The sequence below is a fragment of the Tachypleus tridentatus genome, chromosome 12 (assembly GCF_004210375.1).
Source record: "Tachypleus tridentatus isolate NWPU-2018 chromosome 12, ASM421037v1, whole genome shotgun sequence".
Lineage (NCBI taxonomy): Eukaryota > Metazoa > Arthropoda > Merostomata > Xiphosura > Limulidae > Tachypleus > Tachypleus tridentatus.
In genome coordinates, this window is record NC_134836.1 from 19,489,570 (window position 1) to 19,512,564 (window position 22,995).

General features: G+C 30.8%; 1 protein-coding gene across 23 annotated transcripts in view; it reads left to right on the forward strand.

Moving 5' to 3' along the window:
- Positions 1–22,995, forward strand: part of LOC143235073 (tensin-3-like) — a 172,922-nt gene that overhangs the window by 115,003 nt on the left and 34,924 nt on the right. For 17 of the 23 annotated variants that reach the window (XM_076472848.1, XM_076472860.1, XM_076472850.1 and 14 more), the window contains 13 exons: positions 1,248–1,345; positions 6,545–6,589; positions 7,838–7,960; positions 8,293–8,357; positions 9,207–9,290; positions 9,862–9,971; positions 13,402–13,462; positions 14,693–14,895; positions 15,282–15,347; positions 16,086–16,193; positions 17,478–17,744; positions 21,687–22,185; positions 22,643–22,859. In XM_076472848.1, coding sequence (XP_076328963.1) covers positions 1,248–1,345; positions 6,545–6,589; positions 7,838–7,960; positions 8,293–8,357; positions 9,207–9,290; positions 9,862–9,971; positions 13,402–13,462; positions 14,693–14,895; positions 15,282–15,347; positions 16,086–16,193; positions 17,478–17,744; positions 21,687–22,185; positions 22,643–22,859 — 1,946 coding nt within the window. Of the gene's footprint in view, positions 1–1,247; positions 1,346–1,606; positions 1,711–6,544; positions 6,590–7,837; positions 7,961–8,292; positions 8,358–9,206; positions 9,291–9,861; positions 9,972–13,401; positions 13,463–14,692; positions 14,896–15,281; positions 15,348–16,085; positions 16,194–17,477; positions 17,745–21,686; positions 22,186–22,642; positions 22,860–22,995 lie in introns of those variants that run through there. The other 6 variants (XM_076472852.1, XM_076472868.1, XM_076472849.1 and 3 more) reach the window with 5 other exon arrangements.

The window sequence follows — 22,995 nt, forward strand, 5'->3', positions numbered from 1 at the left end:
ACAATACAGAGAGAAGAGTGAATATTTGAAACGTTATTTTAAAGGTGAAAAATTCTACAGATCCAGAAGTTTGGATCAGAACTGATAGAGCAGAGGCTGTGATTATAATGGGCTAGTTCAGTGCATCGCAACTTTTTCCAATATCTTTCACCCAATAGTTCAGTCACCCCAGTTAAAAAAACAAAACAAAACGTAGTAAATTAAAATGCAATTTTTTTATTGTAACTTAAATAAACAAAAAATAAGATGTATTATCAAACTACAACAATAATAAATAATGGTAATTAATGACTTTCTGCTTAGAATTTGTTGTACAATTTTCGTCGAATTTCTTTGTACATACAGTGGTCAGTGAAAATTAAATAAGCCGTCAATTTCTTTTGTTATTTTCTGGAAATAACATCTGTTTTGCCTGTGAAATAACGTTGTACTTTGTGTAATAATAAAGACAGCATTGCCCCTAAATGGTAGGTTAAGAAATTGTGTTGACCTCCTCCTTTATAATTGGGTTACTTACAATGATAAGTATCAAATTTCAATTATGATGAATAATAATAACTAATTACTTTTTCTATATAATTTGTTTTGTAATTTATAATTCTCATTTACCGAATTGAGAAGTACTGGTCTACTTGGCGGTATACGATTGATTGCGTTTGTTTAGTTAATTAGTTTAAGATATAATATTGAAGGAAAATACTCAGCATTCTCGCGAAAATGTAACGTATTTACGCTTGATACACAAGAGTAAGTAAAACAAACGTATTGTCCACGGTAGGACAATGGTAAGTCTACAGATTTACAACACTTAAATAAGGAATTCAATTCCCCTTGGTGAACATAGCATATAGCCCAATGTGGCTTTACGAGAAAAAACAATTGTCAGGTTTTTGAAATAATACGATGTGAGTTAATTACAGAAAGTTGGAAATTGTGTTTCATTCATTGAGATTCAGATCAAAAAACGTTCATAATTTTTAATGAGATAAAAACTCCTATTAATTTTTCCAACTACCTTTTAGAGGCCCATCGTGGCCAAATATGCTAGCCCTTTCAGCCGTGGTGGCGTTATAATGTGACGGTCAACCCGTTGGTAAAAGATTAGCCAATGAGATGGCTGTGGGTGGTGATGACTAGCTGCTATCCCTCTAATCTTAAATTGCTAAATTAGGGACGGCTAGCACAGATGGCCCTTGAGTAACTTTGCGCGAAATTCAATACAAATCAAACTACCTTTTTTCTTTTAGTTCTGACTTTCCCAGAGTCGGGAACAGATGCTACGTACAGAAGTAACCTGAAAGAAGCTGCGTGCATGCTTCAAACCAAACATGGAGACAAGTACGTGGTAAGTGTAAACGAACTTATATAAATGTGTATATAGTTTGGTACATACAAATAAAACGAAATTTCGTACATTCCATGGCTAGTTCAAAGAACTGCTCCAAAGATCCCTGCAGGGGTAACAGACACATTTACCTGACTGTGCAGCTTTACGCTTAAGTTAAATTTTAATTAAAGTTTAAAGTGAACAAAAAATCTAACGAAAGATGGCTGCTCGAAACGTCACCATCGAACATAAATTTTGACTGACGATTTATAACTACATTAATACTGAAGTGACACCAGTTAGTGTGTACTGAATAAACATTGACTATTTTAGTTGGACTTCAGTCGTTTCCCGTAACTGAAAGGTACAGTGATGATATTGAGGTAGGTAGTACATTACTCGTTGGATTATCTGAATGTGCTACAATTTGAGGTTGGCCCCAACAGTGGGCAAAATGAAAATAGTCAGTGATGTTCCTTAATGCAAATAAAGAAATTTGTGCTTCCATATTAATACCAATACAACAGAAAAACTAAGCATTATAAAATTATATCTTTTTTAAAAAAATCAGCGTACTAAAGTGTAAATAAAATTCCAGAAGTGTTCATTATCTTGGAAAAATTATGTGTTCTGTTGTATGTTTAATTTTGAACTAATTTATTTTTTATTGTAAAAACGGTGTATACAATTTTATCCATAAGTATCTTTTCCCTGCAATAAATATTTTATTGACCAAAAAATATTCACACTGATTCATTTTCATAAAAACTGCCAACAACACATACTTGTCATAAATGTACAGGTAAAAAAATGTTTCTTTTTTACAAAAACATGATTGACCAATAACTTGTCCTTGAATAGAAAGATATATTTGCTTTTACTGTTGAAACACTGTTATATGTATATATTCATACCAAATTATACTCATTTATGTGGATTAATTTCATATAGTAGATTACCACTGAAGTAAGTTTTATATAGTTTGTTATTTGATATTCTAGTTTATTTCTGACACTGAGTTACATACTGGCATTAGAGTTTATTCCTTTTAATAAATGTTACTGAAAGCTAATTTTAATCTTACAATGAGGTAATCAAAGTGGAAGTTAATGCTGTAAGGAATATATTTAATCAACATGAATTTAGTGTGATATACCCTACACTATCAAATGTATCTGGGTATCAGTTGCCATAAGCTAAATGTCAATACACATTCACAGAATATGCTCAAAAATTCTCTTCTCAAAATCTATTCAGTGCTGAAGATGTTAAGTTGGAACAAAGTTTATTATTAATCAGCACCATTATTTAAAACATGTGGAAAGAAAGAAAATAAATATTAAAGTTTTCAGTGTTGCAATGGTTACTGACTTTTAAGACACCAGATAGTTTTGGAAATCACCACTTATATACAAAGGTCTATATTTTATTGCCCTTAGGATTGATGGTTATTATTTTCCTAGAAGGCACACTCCCATGTAGGTTTTAAGAACTGTTTGATTCAATTGGCTTTCATTGTTGTTTCAAATGCTTAGCCAGTTAGAAACTAGAGATGACCAAGTGCAGTTGCCTAAAGTTTTGATGTAGCCTTTTCTAGAGAGTTTTCTCAGTAATCTGTAGTGTTAGTAATTAGATTAATGGCTAATCCATTCCAAAACATTAAAATTATTACTTCAAAACCAGGTGCATGTGGTACATATTCTGTGTCAAGAAATATTATTGCACTGAAGCAAAAGTTTTAACCTTCTGCTCCAAAATGTCTACCATGACTTCTGAAGCATGTTCATGCAAGATTTATTTACATCTGTAAACATTTGTATGCAACCACTTCATGCCTATTCCACAAAATGTAACATGCATTGCAACTCCCATTACAGTGTCTTGCAGCTTGCAAAATACAATTGAATTCCTACTTGTTTCCAAGCATCATATTTTGACATTACTTTCAAACTGAATGAAGGATTATAATCCCATAAAAATCATGACTTATCATCAAAATTTCAGCACTGACAGGCTTGCACCATCAAAAAAAAAATTGTGAGAATACCTGATGTGGTATGATTTGTGCAATTCAACTTTCCAAAATACTAATATATTCAGGGAAAACAAGCTAACCAGATCCCACTGATAGTACCCCTTCACATATAACTTAATTATATGCAGTAAAGTTATTATAACTTCATTCCAATAATGGTTTCTGTCACTTTTTTTTTATAGTCCTAAGAAGTTTGTCACAGTTCAACGACATTAGGTTTGGCAATATTTTTTATAGGTGTTCTTTTATCATGATTTTAAATGGTCTTATGAACAACAAATTACTCAAAATTACACATTGCAACTAATCTACATATTAATTTTCTACATTTCTAGCTGCCTGTCAAGATTTGGAGCTATAGAATGTAACAAAATTTTACAGAGATTTGAGATTATTACAGTGCAGAAGGTTTTAGTGAGAAATATGATGTCATGAGTTTTTACTGAAATTCCACAATTAGTATACTACACTAAGTTCTGAAGAAATTTTAATAATTAGAATATGAATTGAGTTTTGAGATTAGTGTTCCAAATTGAGTGTAGTGAGATTTGAATTACATAGGTTAAGTACATTATATTTATCATGTTTCATATAGAAGCCAGATTATTTACAGTAGGTGTCTATGACTTGTTGGCAATAACTGTCAATAACAAACAGACAGCACACAATCCATTTGTTTTAAAATAATATATATTCAAAACAAGTCAAATGTATGTATAAAAACTTGTTGTACTTGTTTTCCACAGTTGAACCTAGAGCTTTAAATAACTCACTTTTTCATTAAAAGTTCACTCATTTTAGTTCAGTTACTTTGTAACCCAACTGACAAGATAAATTATTTCTTCTCTGTTATCACAATAGAATCACTGATGAATTCACTTACATTACACTGTGCATTATCACAGTTGTATCCAGTGCTTTAAATAATTCTCTTTTTACATCAAAAGCCAATACAATCTGATTCAATCACTTTGCAACCTAATTGACAAGACAGATTATTCTTCTCTATCTCTGTTGTTACAATACAGATCATAAACCTTTTACTTTAGAAATAATTAAACTGACAATCATGCAGTCTGTATTCACTTTTTCCCATTTTTACTTTCACTAACTTTAACTTCTTTCTACTTATTTAACTTTTACTAACTTCTCTTTTTGCTTGCCATAGTTGTATCCAGATCTTTAAGTACTTGACTCTTTTTCATCAAAAGTCCACACAGGCTAGTTCAGTCTCACAATTGACAAATTATTCTTCCAATTTTTATTGTTGCAATACAGCTCTAAAACTCGCCTTAGAAATTGCTTATCATGACTAAACTGACAATTTTGCAGTCTAAATCAGTTTAATTACTTCTCACTTAACCTACTCTCTGTATCAGTATATATTTATAAAATAAAACAGAAACATCTAGAATTATGTAGCCTTCTAGTAGCAACAATATTAAACATACAGAGAAAATGTAGAAGTTTTAAGTTAAATGAAATCAACAATATTACAAAGGTATAGTACAACAATTAAACTGCAGGTGTAATGTATGACTCATGCACAGTTACTTAACAAAACATAAAATAATTAGCTTTCAACACTTTCTTTATGAAAACTAAATAATCATTAAATATTAAATCACTAAATGATAACTTGCAAACTAAATAGTCTTGTATACCCTGCAAAATTAAAGGAATTGTTGGAGACCCATCATGCTATTAAAGCCCAATTCACCATGTATGGTTGTGCTGTATCTGATGTCTGTACATTTTGAAATTAGCCTTAGTTTATTGGGCAAAAGGCTTTCATAACAAATTCACATCAGTACTTCCTTCAGGCTTCCCATAACCAAAGTAGATGAGCAATGCCCTTTTTCAACAGTGAAGCCAAACTAGTATTCTTGCTTTTACTCTATAGGTGCTTGAGACATACAATACTGAATGGATATGTCAGGGAGATAACATTTGTTGCTTTTACAGTTGAAAATTCCTCTAGATTATGTGGACTACAGTTATCTGGTACATATGGATGGCTTATGAGTTTTTGGATTCTCACATATTATTGCACTTTGCTTACCATAAATAAACTGCAATACAGTTTGTAGCAACCACTGTCTGGATGGACTTATCTCAGATTGTTCCATATTTCTTTGTTTTCCAGTACTTTTGAGTGCAAGGAGTATCCTTGTCTTTGATATTCTAAATCCTTGTTCTGAACAAATCTTTATGATCTGGGTGTATGAATATTTTTCATCCCAAAAGGCTATTATATACCATTTCCAAAAGTAATACATTTTCAGTGGCATACAACCTCAAAATATTATATTATGTGCTGTTGTTTGCAACTTTATATCAGTTATGGTTGTCATGTGAATTGCCAATTTGTATATTCAAAATCATTTTCATATAACCTAATCAATCCTATGTATTGTAAGTGTTACTAGTATTCTGGGTTGATATACCAAAGTGACATATTACACTGAGTTTCACCAAGATGTCAACATTTATGAGTTTTACTAAGATTTGATATAAGTATGCTCCATAGAGTCTCAATGATATTTTGATTGTTACGAGCTATACTGACAATTGAGATTAGTATATTAAATTCAGATTTATTAAGTTTTTGTTAGTATACTACAGAGAGTTTTTATTTAGGACTTTTACTGAAATTTCAGGTGAATAAACTAAAGTGAGTTTCACTGAAATTGTTATTATTATACAAAAGGTATTGAGGTTTTAGTTATTAGAAAATACATTGCACTGATATTTTGTTAAGAGTTTTAATGAGACTAGAACAGAGATCCAAGAGGAGCTAAAACAGTATGATAACATAATTCAGAATATGTAGAGGAACTACAATGAGAAACATACAATTATGTGCAAAAAGGCAAGTTCAAAATTACCACTAATCATCTGCAGTTAGGTGGATGTGGAAGTGATTAGTGCTGTGAATCTCTTACTTTGTCACATAAGTCATATGGCTGTTGTTGTAAAATGATAGTGAATTTTTCTTCTTCATGTAGTATTTACTTAATAAAATGTTTTTCTCAAAAGTTTATTTTTTAAAGCTTCCAACAAGAATGAACTTATGGTAATAGATTTGTGAATCATTCCCATTAAAACAATAGTTTGATAACTTCACTGTTTTTACCTTATATTTGCAGTCTCACAGTATTATTTATTTTACTACAAATTAGGTCATCAATTTATCTGAGAAAAGGCAGGAACTACTTAATAATCAGGTAACAAACTGATTAAATTGTTAAGTGAGTGCATGAAGCAGTTAGTAACTGCTCTAGGTAAAACTTAAGATTATGCATAGCTCTATCTGTCAATACAATGAGGTTTTACTACTAGTAGTAATATACTGTTTTCAGAGAATGGTTTATTTCACAAAATTTTCCATATATACTTTTACATTTTTAAGTATTTATGTTTTCAAAAAGTTATTTGTTTTTTAAACCTGTGAAATGCTTTGTTTAAATAGCACTTTAAAAAATAAGTAATCATTGTTTGTTTTATTTTTTTGAATTTTGCACAAAGCTACATGATGGCTATCTGCTATTAGCCATCTCTAATTTAACAGTGTAAGACTAGAGGGAAGGCAGCTAGTCATCACCACCCACTGCCAACTCTTGGGCTACTCTTTTACTAATGAATAGTGGAAGTGACTGTCACAATATAATGCCCCCATGGCTGAAAGGGCGAACATGTTTGGTGTGACTGGGATTCAAACTCACAACCCTTATATTACGAGTCGAAGCCCTTAACCCACCTGACCATGCCGAGCCAAGTAATCATTGATAACTAAGTTGGGACCTGAAATCAAAATTTATAGTCGGAAACTCCAAACCAGTGGACTTCAGTACATTTTCCTATCTTATAAATTTATACTCCAGCATAACATCTGTGCAAAAATTATTTGTTCAAACAATAATTCAAGAATCTTATAAAATTAAATGAATAAACAATAATATAAAAATATACCTTAAAACATATTAAAATTTTATACAAATAAACCAAAAATGTTTTGAACAACTATAAGAAGTACCACTTCTGATTGAGCCACTTGTAAGAAACTGAACAAATGTCTTGAGCAAATTACCACAGTACATGTTATAGGTCACATTGAAAATTTATACTTTTTTGTTTTTAAAAAGATAGAGTGCTTATAATTTGTCAGTTTGCTCCATTTTCAGCACTGACCTTAGATAAAATAAAAAAAAATATGAAATTAATACTTTTTAATTTAAAATGTGAAAGTGATGATCCAATTGTTTGCATATCAGATATATTGCAAAATATTTTTGAAGTAATATTCCCAGTTTATATAGGCTGCCCTTTTTTCTTTTTGAATATTTGATAATGTGCTATAACCAATTTATGTTTTAAATGCTGGATATCTGACTCTGTGACATTAAAGAAATGTAAGTTTATACATGAGAGCACAAATTATAATAATATTGTGTGTGTATTTTGACCTATTTTAGGTAGAAGATTGTGGCTGGCCATCAGGTTTAGCACCAGAATTAGATAAATTATACAATATATGTGATGTACTAGATAAGTGGCTAAGAAGTGATGCTCAACACATAATAGTGCTGCACTCCAAGGTAAGAAAAGAAACATATTTCAAGCTAAAATGCAGCAGAACTACATCCTAATATTAGATTATATTTATTGTTTTTGTTGGACATGTGGCAACTTTACCTTCCCAAGTTAGGTGTGTTTGCTCAGTTAAATACTGATTACAAAATTAGCCTCTTTGAATCAAATATTAATCTGTTCCTTATCGTAATTCAGTTTCTAATAACTCACACTATATCAAAAATAATATATATAAAAACTAATATTTACATATAGAATCTATTTTCTCTTTTTATATACTTGTCTAATTCACAAGTTGAGCAAAATTAATGAAAACAAATTCAAAACATATTTTCAGGGTGACACAGGAAGAGTTGGCATTGTTATTGCAGCATACATGCATCATAGTAATAAGTATGCAAGGTAGGTTTCTTTTTTCGGTATTTGAAATAAGATATAAGTATTATAACAAATTTTTGTCTTAAAGTTACCATTTTTACCTTAAGGCATGAAATTTGAAGTAATGTTTTTTGTTAATAAAGATTTATTTGTATTATAACATCATTATAATACTTTGTCAGAACTTTTGAAACAGACTGAGTATTTATCAATTCAGTTATTAATTGTTGAGTCATTTGATTGAGATTGTTAAAAGGAACACATCATAACATGAACTAATTAAAACTGTCACAAACAAGTCATTATATTAGTGAATTCCATTTTGTAATTTATTTTCTCTTGCTCATGGTTTCTGATAAGTGGTGGTTACCCCAAGATTGTAACTCAGTGACAAGTGGTGAATCAAATAATAGATTGTACTTTGTATTCATTCTTAGTGTATGAGAAGAAGTTTATTACAAAGATTTGGTTGCCAAAGTAATAAGAAAATCTCACAATTAAGGCCATTAAAGTTGGTTTAATTGTAAATAAAACAATTTTACTGTGATTTGTAGTAAGAAGTATTTTTATCTAACCTATTTCCTTTCTGTGTATTTTTTTCATTGATGCTAGTGCTTAGCTGCTTTATATTTTTAAAGTACATTTTTTTTAATATTGCACTGAATGAATCACTTTAAATTTGAATACACGAGTGACTCATTCTATACAAACTCATTCAAGTAGTTAAACTGTATCAGAACATTTGAAAAGCTGAAATGGCAAAGAAAGAAAATACAAATTTTGAAAATTTAATTTAATTTTTTTGTTTGATACTGTGATAATAACTTTGTAAACTCTTCAGTTGTATTGTGGCAATAACTTTTCTGTAAACAGTTCTGAACAAGCTTTAGACAGGTTTGCAATGAAAAGGCTGTATGATTATAAGTTCTCTGAGAGAATGCATCCTTCACAAAAAAGGTAAGATGTCATGTTTTTATTATTTTAGTATATATTAACTGTTAAGCATGCTTCAACTGATTATAAAACCTTTCTAGTTTTTTACATGCATGAACAAACAAAATGTACATTTCTAGAATAGTAAGTGTTCACATTTTTTAGAGCATTGGGTTAAACTATTGAGCATCATAAGCCATTAGAAAATGGGCAGAATCAAAAGAAATATATGGCAATGTTAAGAAAACTAGGGTATTCTATGTGCACAGAGGTAAAAATAATGTTCATTAAAGTAATTCCTTGAAAAGCCATCCAGACCCAATTATACATCATACCCATGTACTACAAATACTTACTGAAGTTTTATAACCATGTGCTACAGAGATTTAGTGATGTTTTATAGCCATGTGCCACTAAGGTTTAATAATGTTTTATAGCCATGTGCTTCATAGGCTTAACTAAAGGATATCATAGTTATATTCACTTCAAAGTGTAACATGTGTCTTTTGAATTGTTTAAATCAAAACATTTAGTTTGTTCATGTTTAATCTAATCAATGTGGAGACATACAGATAATTTTTTATTGGCTTTCTAGGTATGTCCAATACTTTTCAGGACTGTTAACTTCAATGATTAGAACAAACAAGGATGTAGTCTACCTTCACAACATTATAATATGTGGAATACCAAGCTTTGAATCAAAAGGTGAGTTAAAATGCGAAATCATCAAAATCAGCTGCTTTTATGAGTAAACAGAAGCCTTAGTTCATTTTGATAAAAAAGCCACCATTTGTTGGAAGTCATCTATTTAATAAAAATTTCTGTTCTTCACTTTTGAGAAGGAGAATTATTATGAAAACACTGGAAATATTCTATGAAGTTCTTATTAGCAAAAATATTATTTCTAAAAGTAGTTAACAATAATGTATAGTAGAACTCCAATTATTGGGCACTATGCCATTAAGAACAGAGCTTTTCAGTCTCTTTGTTTTCTGTTATTTGTAAGCAAAATAATGGGCATCTTGATAATCCATACTGAGGGCACTGTCTTTAGTCTTGTTCTCTATACAGACACTTAGTGAAGTGGGCAGTTTTATTTGTATGCCTGTAGGGTATACCACAAACTCCAAATACCCAAAGGCATGGCCAATATTCAAACACTTGCAATGTTTATTGGGTTGGCTGTGAACCCTATATTGTAATAAGTGTTTTCACAGATTCAGAGTGTGATTAAATTACTCTGGGGAATTTTCGTTGTAAACAACATAGAAGACATCAGCTAATACATTCTACATTGTGTTCTCAGAACCGGAGTCAAATCGGATTATTTTTATGCATGTGCTTTATTGTTCTTGAGAGTATTGTATTATTGTGTTGTGTAAACAGTCTAATGACACAAGCAGTTATTTTCTGTGTTATTTTCATATGACTTCTGCTTCACTTGTTGACAGTAAAATGTGAAATGTTTAGTTGTTCAAACTATGAGAAATATTATGAAACTTTGTAACTATTATAAAGAAAAAGGTGTACAACAAATCCACCCCCTGAGACCTCCTATTGGCAATGTTTCATGTCATTGCAACACCTATATCCTGAATACACCAAACAAAATGAGGGTCTTGAAATTCAGAAATTAAGTACATTCACTATGGAATCCAGCTTTTCATGGCTCATTTTTTATATTAAGAGCACTTTGTTATAGAGGGTATTTGGATGCATTTGGAAGGGTGCCCTTAATAGTTGAGCATCTACTGTATCAGAATAAGTTAAGGTATTTTTGTCATAACTGAAATAGCTACTAATTTCACTCTTCTGTAATTCGTATAGAGCATGACTATTCTGGTATATTCAGACAATTAATCTGAAGTTTTATTCAGTTCTGCAGGTAGTTATTACAGTCTAATTAACAGCTAAATATTGTAAATATTAACTAATCCTTTTACATAGTTAAAGGTTATATTCTGCAACTTATCTCTCAAGCTAGCATATATGCATTTGTGTGTGGACTTCTTAGAGTGCAATCAACTAGTTATTGAAGTATGCAACCTAATGAATGAGGAGTACCACACTAAGTCTTCTGCATGGCAATAAAAATTGGGTATCTACACATTTCTGTTTTTTTATTCTTGCTGACCTTATCTTGTGTGGCTGTATTTGTAAAGTCTCTTTCTTACCCCAGCAATCAGTTAAAGTCAAGAAAGATATAGAACCCAACCACTTGGAAATAAGCACAAAACTTCTTGTGAATAAAGATTTGTTAACTTGTATTTGTTTGTATCCCTTTGCTGTTTATGTTTGGTTTATTCTCTGCATAACATCAGAAGCAGCATTTTGTGGTAGCTTTAAACTTGTCTAATATTACTTGCTTGAATACTTTAAAACAATGCAGTAGCAGTAGAATAATAAACCATTTTGTTTCACAAGTACATATATAAAGAATTGTTTAGCAGACACATTTTTAAGTAATGCTAAAACATTGTCACAGTACTTATGTTTTGATTTTTATACCATTATTTTTATGACTTGCAGTTATTCACTTTTAACAAGCTGTACTTGAGATTGAAATGTTTAAATGTGACAGAATATTTCAGTCAGGTTTATAAAAATTGTATTGGTAATTTGAGGAAGCTTTATTCATAATCTGTATGTACAGGTTTGTAACCAGACTACTCTATGACAAAACTGTGTGTTAGGAAATCTGATCATTCAGTTGTTATTTGAATTAATGTAATTATCTAAACCAAAAAGAACTGAAAAACTAATAGATTAACTAATATAACTTTGATTCAACCTGCAACCTTGTTAAAGCTGTGGTTGAACTCTTTGGAAGACTTGAATGTATATTGTAAATACATTTGGTCTCAAAATGTTTGATATAGTTGATGAAACAGAATCATAAGTATGATAGAGAAAGGTATGACTTTCATCATTACAGTTCACAAGGCATAACTTGAAGATTATTTGAATGATTAATTATAAGCTCTTGTTTCCAACTTTAGTACTTTTTCAAATACTTTTTGTGCTCTCTTTGCTAAATAGATCTCATTTGGAATTTTGTCAGTGATGTCAAAATGAAACCTGTTTTTTTTTGGGTTTTTTATGCACCTAAAAATTATAAGAATAGTTTTGTTCCACTCCTCTTGGCAACTTTTCCTGACTATCAATATCAGGCATCTACTTTTTTTCAGAAAAACCTTATGTATTATTCAAAAGTATAACAGCATCTTATTGAAGATTTTACAAATTTACTTTGTAATAAAACCACTTAATGAAATACATTTGAGATCTGTCAGTTTTGATAGGTTTAATTACTGGAAGATCAAGAGCAAGGTTATGTCAAAATCACACAAAAAGTATAAAAATTCTTGTGTTAACTGTTTCGTTATTGGGAGCATCTGAAGTCTATAGAACCTAATGAATAATATGAGGTATTTTCTACATTAGTAGTCTGCTATCCAGAAAAGCTTGGGTTAACTTTGTGTCCCTAATGCTGCATGTGTATTATTTATAACAGGAATATATCACAGGTGCTGTAGCGTATTTTGAATAATTGAACCAGATCTTAGAAAATAAAACTTCTTGAGAGGATATTGTTAGTTAAATAACAGTATTTTATTTATAAGATAACATGTGTTGACTAAATTTTGGAAACATTATTTCCTATCTCTTATTTAATTGAGAAAAATTATTAGGTCTTTTTACCTTGTAGCTTTTATAAAATTTTTTTCTTTTTACATTCCATATGAAAAATAGTTGTGAATTCAAGCAAGTTCTATGAATTAAGTGCCCCCAGTAGCACAGTGGCATGTTTGCAGATTTATGTCACTAGAAATATGGTTTTGATACCCATGGTGGGAATGGCATAGACAGTCCTTTCTGTAGCTTTGTGTTTAACTGCAAACCACAACATTAATTAAGGAATTATTGCACCATATTAGCTATTGCACATTAAAGATTATTTTTTTATGTTTCAAAATTATTTTAGTGAGTTCAAAGTTTTCTCACATTTATTCAAATTGTTGTATAGATTTTTTTGTAGATATTTGTACAAGTTTTACAAAGAAAGCTTTAGAAATGTGTCATACTAACTTCTGTATAATAAATATGTATTATCTGTGATTTTGCTTGCATGTAGGTTATCGACCCTTTGTGAAGATCTATCAAAGAATGAAGTTAGTGTACACATCCAAAGTCCAGTGAGTTAATTGTTTTTATGCAGTAGATATAATTGTGAAATGATGTGATTGATGTGCATAAGAAGAATGTGGTATATTAAAATCATTTGGATTATCATCACATCCCAAACTGCTGTGTCCAATCGTGCTCTGTCTGATTGCTATGTATTTTGACAATATCCCTGTAGTGTAGTTGCCATTGCAAAAAGCTACATAATTAGGCTGTTATATCAAAAATACAGCTTCTATCTGCTAATTTCTATAATACGTTTAATGTATAAAAGGATGATGATTTCTGAGTGCCCACTTCAATAATCAGTTTACGCAGAAATCCAGCAACTTTATTGGTATGTCTTTGTATGAAATGCCATAAATACCCATTTCATTTTCTAGCTACTTGAGATATGTGATAGTTGAACAAATATGTTTTGGAAATAACTTTTATGTAGCTTTATGAGCCAGATCCTTCTTGATTGTGTTACATATTGTTACCTTGGGCATTTGAATGATTTTTGTCTCTGGCTTTTATGTTCTTGGTTTCTCGCCTGTTACAAGACACTAAACTTTGCTTACCACAGCTAGGGTAAAATTTATTTTGGGTCTCTTCAATGATATCCCAAATTGATCCATATTTCTTTGTTTTCCAGTGCCATAATGTACAATTTTGTAAATTCTAAATCCATAATCTGAAAACATCTTTAAAATCTGAGTGTTGAGTATTGTGTGTTGGAAAGAGCTGTTACATATTTTTCATAAAAGCAATAAATTTTTATGGTATTACATTACTTATGAAACACCAAAGAATGTCAGAATGTAGTTTTGATACATTCCATTCCACTGTTGATTTGTATCTTTCTAACTGTTTTGCTATAATGCACTCAACCTTTTGTGCATGTGTGTATTATACTCATTGTTTGTCATTTTACCAGTAAGTTAATGTTTCATAATTGATTATTCTTATAGTAAATTTAGATTATCGTAATAAAAATTATATTGATGTTTTTAGTAATAAAATTACTGCTATAAGTTAGTTTTATTTTTTACCTCAAGAATAATAGAGAAATTTAATTTTTATTTTGAAAGCATCAGAAAAAGACAAATTACAATTGGTAAGTTTTTATTAAATGTTCTTTTAGAATTGTAATAGCTGCTTATGAAATATTGTAAAGAACAAATAGGTTGCATGTAGATGACTAACATTATTTCACCAGAACTATTCAGGTCTTATTTTTCTTTGCTTTTCTTATCTAGCATTACCACAGAACAGAGTCAAAAAGCTACCATCACAATACATCCTTGTCTACCACTCTGTGGGGACATTTTCATTAAGTGTTACCACAGACAACAGAAGCCATCTGGTAGATCTACAGTGTTCAGGGTCCAGTTTCACACATGGACATTGGACCAGAAGCATGTGGTGTTTTTAAAGCATGAGCTGGATGATGCCATTTCTGGTAATTGATAAACAGTTTTCCTGTGCCTAAGAAAAAGCAAAGAAAAAATACAGTATTACCATTTTAAAATATAGGATAATATTTTCTTTATGAAAATGGGTATTCTGAAAACCTAAATTTTTTTGTTTAAAATTAAGCAAAACACTATTATCAATTATAAAATTAAAGTTATTTGTTAAAAAAAGTACTTAGCTCATTCCTGTAATTTTATTAAGTGATATTTGCTGCTGTTTAGCCCTTTGATGGCTGAAATTTGAGATCCTATGTTAAAGAGAGGAGCTCAATCCCTGTTGTGGAAATAAACCAAGTAATCCATTGTGCATCTTTTCACTTAAACTTTCAAATAGTGTACTTCAGTAAATATTAATAAGGAACAACACAATTAGATTTCAGGTTTCCAAGTGATGGGAAGGTGGAGCTACAGTTTTCCTTTCACCCTAATGACTTCAAAGGTACATTGTTTTGTTGTTTATTTTTTATTTAAAAAAAAGAGAGAAATGACTACACAGCATAATCATCTGAAATCTTTTCAAAGCTAAAATATCACATTTTATTGCCTTAATTGTTTGCATTTTTATGTAACATTACTTTTATTACATAATAAAAATTGAAATGTTTAAGTTATTGTTCATGAAAATTGATAACATATTTAATACCTATCCCACTTCTATGACTGAAGAGCTTGGGTAATGGGCAAAATGCCTCATTGCCATTAGATGTAGCAAATGTAGTGTGGTTGTTACTTTACAACATATTCTCTTTTGCTTTCAATCATTATTTCTTAAATTTATTACAATACAAAACATTGCTTAACAAAATCAGTCTATGACCCAAAACTGAAGTAGATTTCCCTAGTTCAAGAAGAAAAAATTGTTAGAAAATGCTCTCGGGTCCTCTGAAAGGTAATCATTGATAAAAGATTTCAAAATATTCCATATCATCCTCATGTTTTATTGATGTTTGCATTGATTTTTAACACAACTCAATATTTTTATTTTTTATTTATTATTCTGTGTGTTTGATGCATGAATTATTGAGGTATTGCCACATATAATCATTTTTGACTTATAACTTTTATAAGTAGTTTTTTTTGTATCACATATGTAGTCATTTGTCTCAAAATACCTTAATTATAAAAAATAAAACTACTCTTTTTGTGCTTATCATGACTCAAAAAAGTTACTTTCTAGGAAATGGTTCTGTTCACAAACCAGTGACTGCATCAAATTTCTCTGATTCCATAGTCAGATGGGATTCCTATGAAAACTTTAACATGGAATCCCTAAATGCAGTAGAGGGTAAGTATATAAACTCTCCAAATAGATGAGATTCTTTATGTTCATCTGAAGATTTTGACATGGAATGCCTAAATGCAAAAACACAACAAGAAACTGAGTTGTAAAAGTAAACTAGAAACATGTTATTTAACTTTTTAGTTTGGTAAAATATAATCAAGAAGACACTTAGGAAATCTGTGGTTTAGAAAGGCAATATGATTGTAAAGAAATCTATAAGAAATTATCATCCTTGAATTTACTAATTAATACTAAAAAAATAGTTTACAAATTCACTTTTAAAAGTAAAAACATTTAACTGTTAGAAAATCACTTGAATAATGATTGATTTAAAACTTTTAAATTGTAAATTGGAGAAATATGAGAATGTGTAGAATTCAAACTCCTGACTACTTAATGAGTAGATATATTAACTAATTAAATTATTAGATGGCCTTTGATTTTCACATCCTAGATGATAATATGTGACTTCACAAAATAATGTTCTGCTCTTTAAGTGAGTGGTTGGCCCTTTGAGAAAGTTGATGAATGTGTTTAAAACCTCACTATCTTTAATATTTCATAAATAAGTTGCACATTGTGACAGAAAACAAGTTAATATTTCATATATTTTCATATTGATTGGTCTATGGCTTATTTAGTGAAATATCTTTGTAAACATTTTTGGAATACTAAGTTTGTTTATTATTGTTATTTATTAAAGATGTAATTTGAATTACAAGATAATTAAAAAAAATCTTTTACAGTGGGAAGTTATGTGTTAGTACCAGGTTTAACATAAGAAATGTGCAAATCAGTTCCAGAAATTTCTTTCTGTAAAATTTATTTTTTCATCCTTTGAAATGTTTTTTTATAACATATTGCAGGCACAGTACCAATTATTTTTTTTCAGTTTAAAACTGGTAATACAGGTTTTCATACATCTATGTTTTTTTCCTCTTACTACCTTTTCATAATATTTCATTTTTAATCAATCAAAGAAAAAGTTATATCAGTTATATATATATAAATAAATAAATAAATTGAGATTTTTAAGTTATTGTTCATGAAAATTGATAACATATTTAGTACCTAGCCCACTTCCATGACTGTTGTGTTCCAGCTGGTCTGAAGAGCTTGGGTAATTGTAAGATTCACATCCTTCAACATCTTGCCTAATAGTAGTAGTAGTGTTGTTATCAAGATCATTAGTATACATTTAATTATACAAAAATGGTAGTAATTGAACATGTGTATGTGGTACAGTAATTGAACTTTTGAAATTGTATGATAAAAATCTTTTAACAGTGCATCACACACAAGGGCCCCTGGATGGCAGTCTTTATGCAACCGTTAAAAAAAATTCAGCAACAAAGAATGTGTCAAAGAAGCATGAGGATATCAAACATGAGGAATGCAGTCAACCAAATGGGAGTCAGGCTGTAAGTAGGAACACTGGAATTTCTTCATCTTCAGATTTTCATGGATATTGTTCTCCAGTACATGGTGGTAGTCAGACACAGACACCTGGATTGATTAATGGACAAAGTAATGAACCTTCTGTTAATATTGTGGGTAAGACTTTAACACATTGTAATTGTTTCAAACAGTTTTTTGTTATTGAAATATCTTATTATGTGAAATTATAAATTGCTGATGGATACTTTTCTTTAAACGTCAGAAACCTTTGTTATTGTTTCTACATCAATATTTTAATCAGTGGTTCCTAGTTTTTCTTCTTCAGATCTGATAATACTATAATAGTAGAAACAACATACACATATTGTCACATTTTTAATACAAGTTTAATTATGTGTGCACTAACTGGACACTTTATTTGGGCTCCCAACTATGAATGGGCAGAACCATTTTTAAGTGCAATAATGGGTTAGACTTACCATGATTCAGACTTCACAGATGCTGAAGAAGTGTGTATTCAACTGGATTTCATTAATTAAGGAACATAGTTTGTGATTGATTTACACATGTTGGCAGAATATCATGGTGGTGAATGTAACATTCAATTCCATCCTAAACATCCTTAGTATATAGGGTTTGGCTAAAAAAAATGGCCATCACATTTAAACTATTACTCTATGATGTTTACAAATAACTACTAAAGTTGAGTTATAGCCTAATTTTGGCACCTAATTACCATTATCGATTATTTCACAGCTTGTGAGAATTCCCACTGTCATGGAAAAATGCTGCTACAGTGGAGAACTGGCAACTAGTTAAAGAATCAAACTGTTCACCCTTTTTTCTACTCCCACAATAGCCAAAAAATGAGTGACATTTTTGCAATGGTTTTAATGTGACAGAAAAGTATCTTAAGAGTACTTGGGAGCAGGTTATCATTAAGAAGAATAGTGCTTAGTATGCCAAGAAAAACATGGTCACCAAATTCAATCTTTTACTCTATGATGCTTACAAATGACTGCTAAAATTGAGTTGTAATCTTATTTGAGCATCTAATTACTGTTATTGAGTGTTTAACAGCTTGTATAACAATATTATTTTGTTTCTCTACCACATGTATTTTTGTAGGGAAATAATAAAAAAGTAAAACTACTACATAGCAGTGAGTTCTAAGCGTTTATTATTTCCATGATTCGCCTCCCGCTAGTACAGTGGTATGTCTTCCGATTTACAACGCAAAATCAGGGGTTCGATTCCCCTCAGTGGGCTCAGCAGATAGCCCGACGTGGCTTTGCTGTAAGAAAACACACACACATTTCCATGATTCATAAACATGTTTCTTTTCTGATCGCTAGATGGCAGTACAAATTGTTCTTATATAACTTTTATTACGTTTCATTGCACAAACATCTGCTCAAACAACTTCTGTAAAAGAAAAAGAATAATCTATATTAATATTCAAGGTATCAAGGAGCTCAAGTATTTATGTAACTGGCAGATCTGTGTACATGTTATTTATGTCTGAGTTTAGAAACACCAGTTTCTTAATTTTTGAAACAATATATTATATAGCAGTCTACTTTTCTTCACATGTTCACACTTTCGGCACCTGTCCTGTGAAAGTGGGTTTTTCTTGGGGCACTCCCATTTCCCCCCACAGCAAAATCTTAGCCATTAGATCTTTAGATCCCAGCCAAAGAAACTTTATTTCCATGCCCTGAATTAGGTCATTTTGTTTTGCGTTTATGTTCACATTTACTATGCCATTTGCCTTTCGGGACAAGTTCTGGCTGTTTTCTCTGGTGCTACCTTTGCCTCGCTCATGAATAATATTAATTATGACCAACTTCACTCCTTCACCCAAAAGAGTTAAAATAAAACAAAAACCCCAGCTAAATTCAATAACCTTCCACGGAAGGGGACGAAGAGGAACCACAACATTCCTGAACACCCCATTTGGAGAGAGAAATCTTCTGATCTCTCTCTCTCTAAACTAAACCCCTTGCCACGTTAGTTTGTGTTTTCACATGTTCACTGGGGCTGAGCTTGGCAACTGTGTGCATTTGCATGGTATCATACTTCATGACCAAGGATATTTAGAATGTCCTACTTATTAATCAACATTAACATAAACTGGAGTCAATTGTATACACATATGGTGAGCTGGGTTAAAGTCAGAGGTGTGGGCTTTGTAAATATCTCCTTGACATTGTTTCAGCTCTTCAGGCTACATGTACTGACCTGGAGGAGCCATTCCTGCTTCACTGGTCCTCAGAGCTAGAAAAACTGGTAAAATTGATATGATATTAACAATATATAATACCATTGAATTATAAAAGTAAAAAAAGCATTCACTTTTCAACCTACTTTAATGCAATTGTTTAAAAAAGAGGGTAAACAAGTAATTGAAAAAACTTTTGCAGAAGTTAAGTATGATATTGGTATGGCAATGTTCAAATCTACAGAAACAAGGTAGAGATGAATACACAAAACTAAACAAATATGTGATCTGTAAGTACTGAATCAACCCTATAAGCTTATGGTTAGTATCCCCTGTAAAACTGTATAGCAGGTTTAAATGCTTTTATTCAAACATGAATTCATGCAACTGACAGGAATTCAATGTTTAGTTGCAGATAAAAGTTATTCTTGGGAAGATTTGGCTACTTATGTTGTTATTTTTGTATGGTTTTTGTGTATTTCATCCCAACCTTGTTTCTGTACTTTTTGGCATTGCCATCTCTACACCATACTAAATTTTTGCAAAATCTTTTTTTCTATAACTTGTTTAATTGAAATTCAATAACTGTACACACCAAAATGTCACTCTAACACTTTAAACCAATTTCATTTTAGAAAAAAACCTCACCTTTATTAGTCCATTCAATAGTTATCTTTTTTTTTTATAAGCATGTCTTAGTTGTTGATGGTTACAGTTTTTCTCGGAGGAATATATAATCCATTTCATCTACATCTCCATTTATATATCTCAAATAAATACCAAATGCATCAAATGATTATTCTATTTTTCGTATGCAAACAAATTGAGTATTCAAACAGTGTGTGTGTGGGGGCACAATAAAGTTTTCAGTCTATGTAAAATTACAAAAAAAAATGTCTTGCATACTAATGAATTGTTTTATGTTTTATATGCTAAGAAAGCTATCAAATAACCTTTTGTAACATTAAATGGTCCCCTTATTTGTAGTTACCAATGCTCTAATTTTTCACAAAATTCAACTTAATAATCAAACATATCTTGTTCATTCCACTGACTATGACATTACCACATGGATGATAATTTTTTTCTACTTCCTGGATTGTCACTCAGTATGATTCTAACTTCTTATGAGGAACTTTTGTATTGATTTGTTCTGACATCTTTAGAGTGCAAGCAAACTTCAGAAAATATCTGTTAGCAATCTTTTGACATTTAATTAATCTCACTTTCTAAGTATTTAAAACTGTTTACAGTTATGGGTCACTTGTAATCGTAGTTTCAACCTATTTGCAATGTCACATTCTGATTGTAGAGTGTATCTTAAACTCAGTGCTTTTGACTCTTGAAGCTCTTGTTTTTGACAACATTCTCACAACCATCATTACTCCATTATTTACAGTATATTTAAAGTTATATTCTATCTAACTGAAAAAAACATGTTTTTGTTTAGATCTTCACAATTTATTAAGTGTCCCCAGACGTACAACACTAGAAACCAGGTTTCAATACCCATGTTAGGCAGAGCACAGATAGCCCATTGTGTAGTTTTGTGCTAAACTACAAACAAACAATTATTAGGAAGGTTGAGACATTGTTTTCTGCCTATGAATAAATGTTAATACCCATACAAGCCATTCTGAGATACATTCACTCAGTCTGTTGTGATTTGAATTCTTCCTTTGTAATTCAGTTTATTATAATTTTAAAATTTTGTTAACCAGTGCATGTTTATAAGTAGATAATCTTAATTACACACACTATCTCATCAGTCTAACTAATGAGAAAGAAATATATTCAAAGGTTTTGAAAAACCAAAGACAATTATTTTGGTAAACTTTCAAGAGTTATCTGTAATGACTGTAATGCTTTCATGCTAGAAGCTGAAATCCATGGACCACAGGCTAAAACTGAGAAAGCAGTAAAGCAAAGTGAATCAATCTCAGCACTGCAACAGGCTGAATTGGATGAACTAATGAGAAGCCTGATTCAAGAAACGGAATGTTTTTCAGATCAACAGTCTCCTAAATGTGTCCAACCTGAAAGCTACATTTCTTGTTCTTCAGCTTTCACTAGTTCTGCATACACAGATAAACATAATCTGTCAAATGCAGAGCAATGCCACTACCATTGTTCCAGTGACACAGAAGAAAACCTCAACAGTACATATGCAAATGAGACTACATGGGCTTATTCTTCAATGGTTTTGGAAAATGCATGTACTCTACCATCTAGAGACTATTTGAGGAATTCTAGTGATTTTCTCTCTCCAAGCTCATTTTGTAGTTCTGCTAAAATTCTACCTTCTGAAGTTAGAACCATTGATAAACCATATGTCAGCTCCCTAGATTTTTCACTCAGTAGTCTTAGACCAAGCAGGCAAGTGCTGGTTACTTAATTCTTAACTGTGTGCACCATAATTTTTTTTTCAAAGATCATAAATACAGCTGATAAATAATGATTCATTCCAAAATAATGTGTTCATAAGACTTTGTACTTTCTGTGATTTGTAGTTGTCTACTTTTCATGTAACATTGATGTGTGTGCTATAAGTGATTTTCTATGAACTCAGACTTCAAGACATTTTTTATACACTTTAAATTTAAAATTGTCATGTGGCAGAAATAAACTTATTTTATTCAAAGATCTGAAAACATTTTTTTGTTATTCAACTATTTGCTACTGTCATATTTTTATTGCTTTGTAATGTAAAATTATATTATCTTTACCAACCAAAAACTTGTAATGTAAATCTGTATTACCCTTAGCAACTAACAGGTTGGTTGGGTTTATTTTTAAAAAATGTAGTATACCACTTGTTTCATCCTTTTTTTAGGCCTCTAGTTCCAAAGGACAACACATGGCTTCAACAACAGTGGCACAAATATCTTCTCAAACAAGAAGAGCATAGAAAACAGGAACGAATATTACGTGAACAACGTGTAATTGCTGAACTCAAAGATGTTCAAGCAAAAAAGTTCCAGCTTCTTTCACCATCCAAGTTAAATAAACAGACTTCTCCCACAGTAACATGGAAATTTTCACCTTCTCAGGTAACAAATATCTAAAAAGTAGCAAACTCTTTCACCGTCTGAATCAAATAAACAGGCTTTTCCTTCAATAACAATAAAGATTTAACTTCTATGATTAGAAATAGCTAAAAAATGATAAATTGTTTCCTCATCTCAA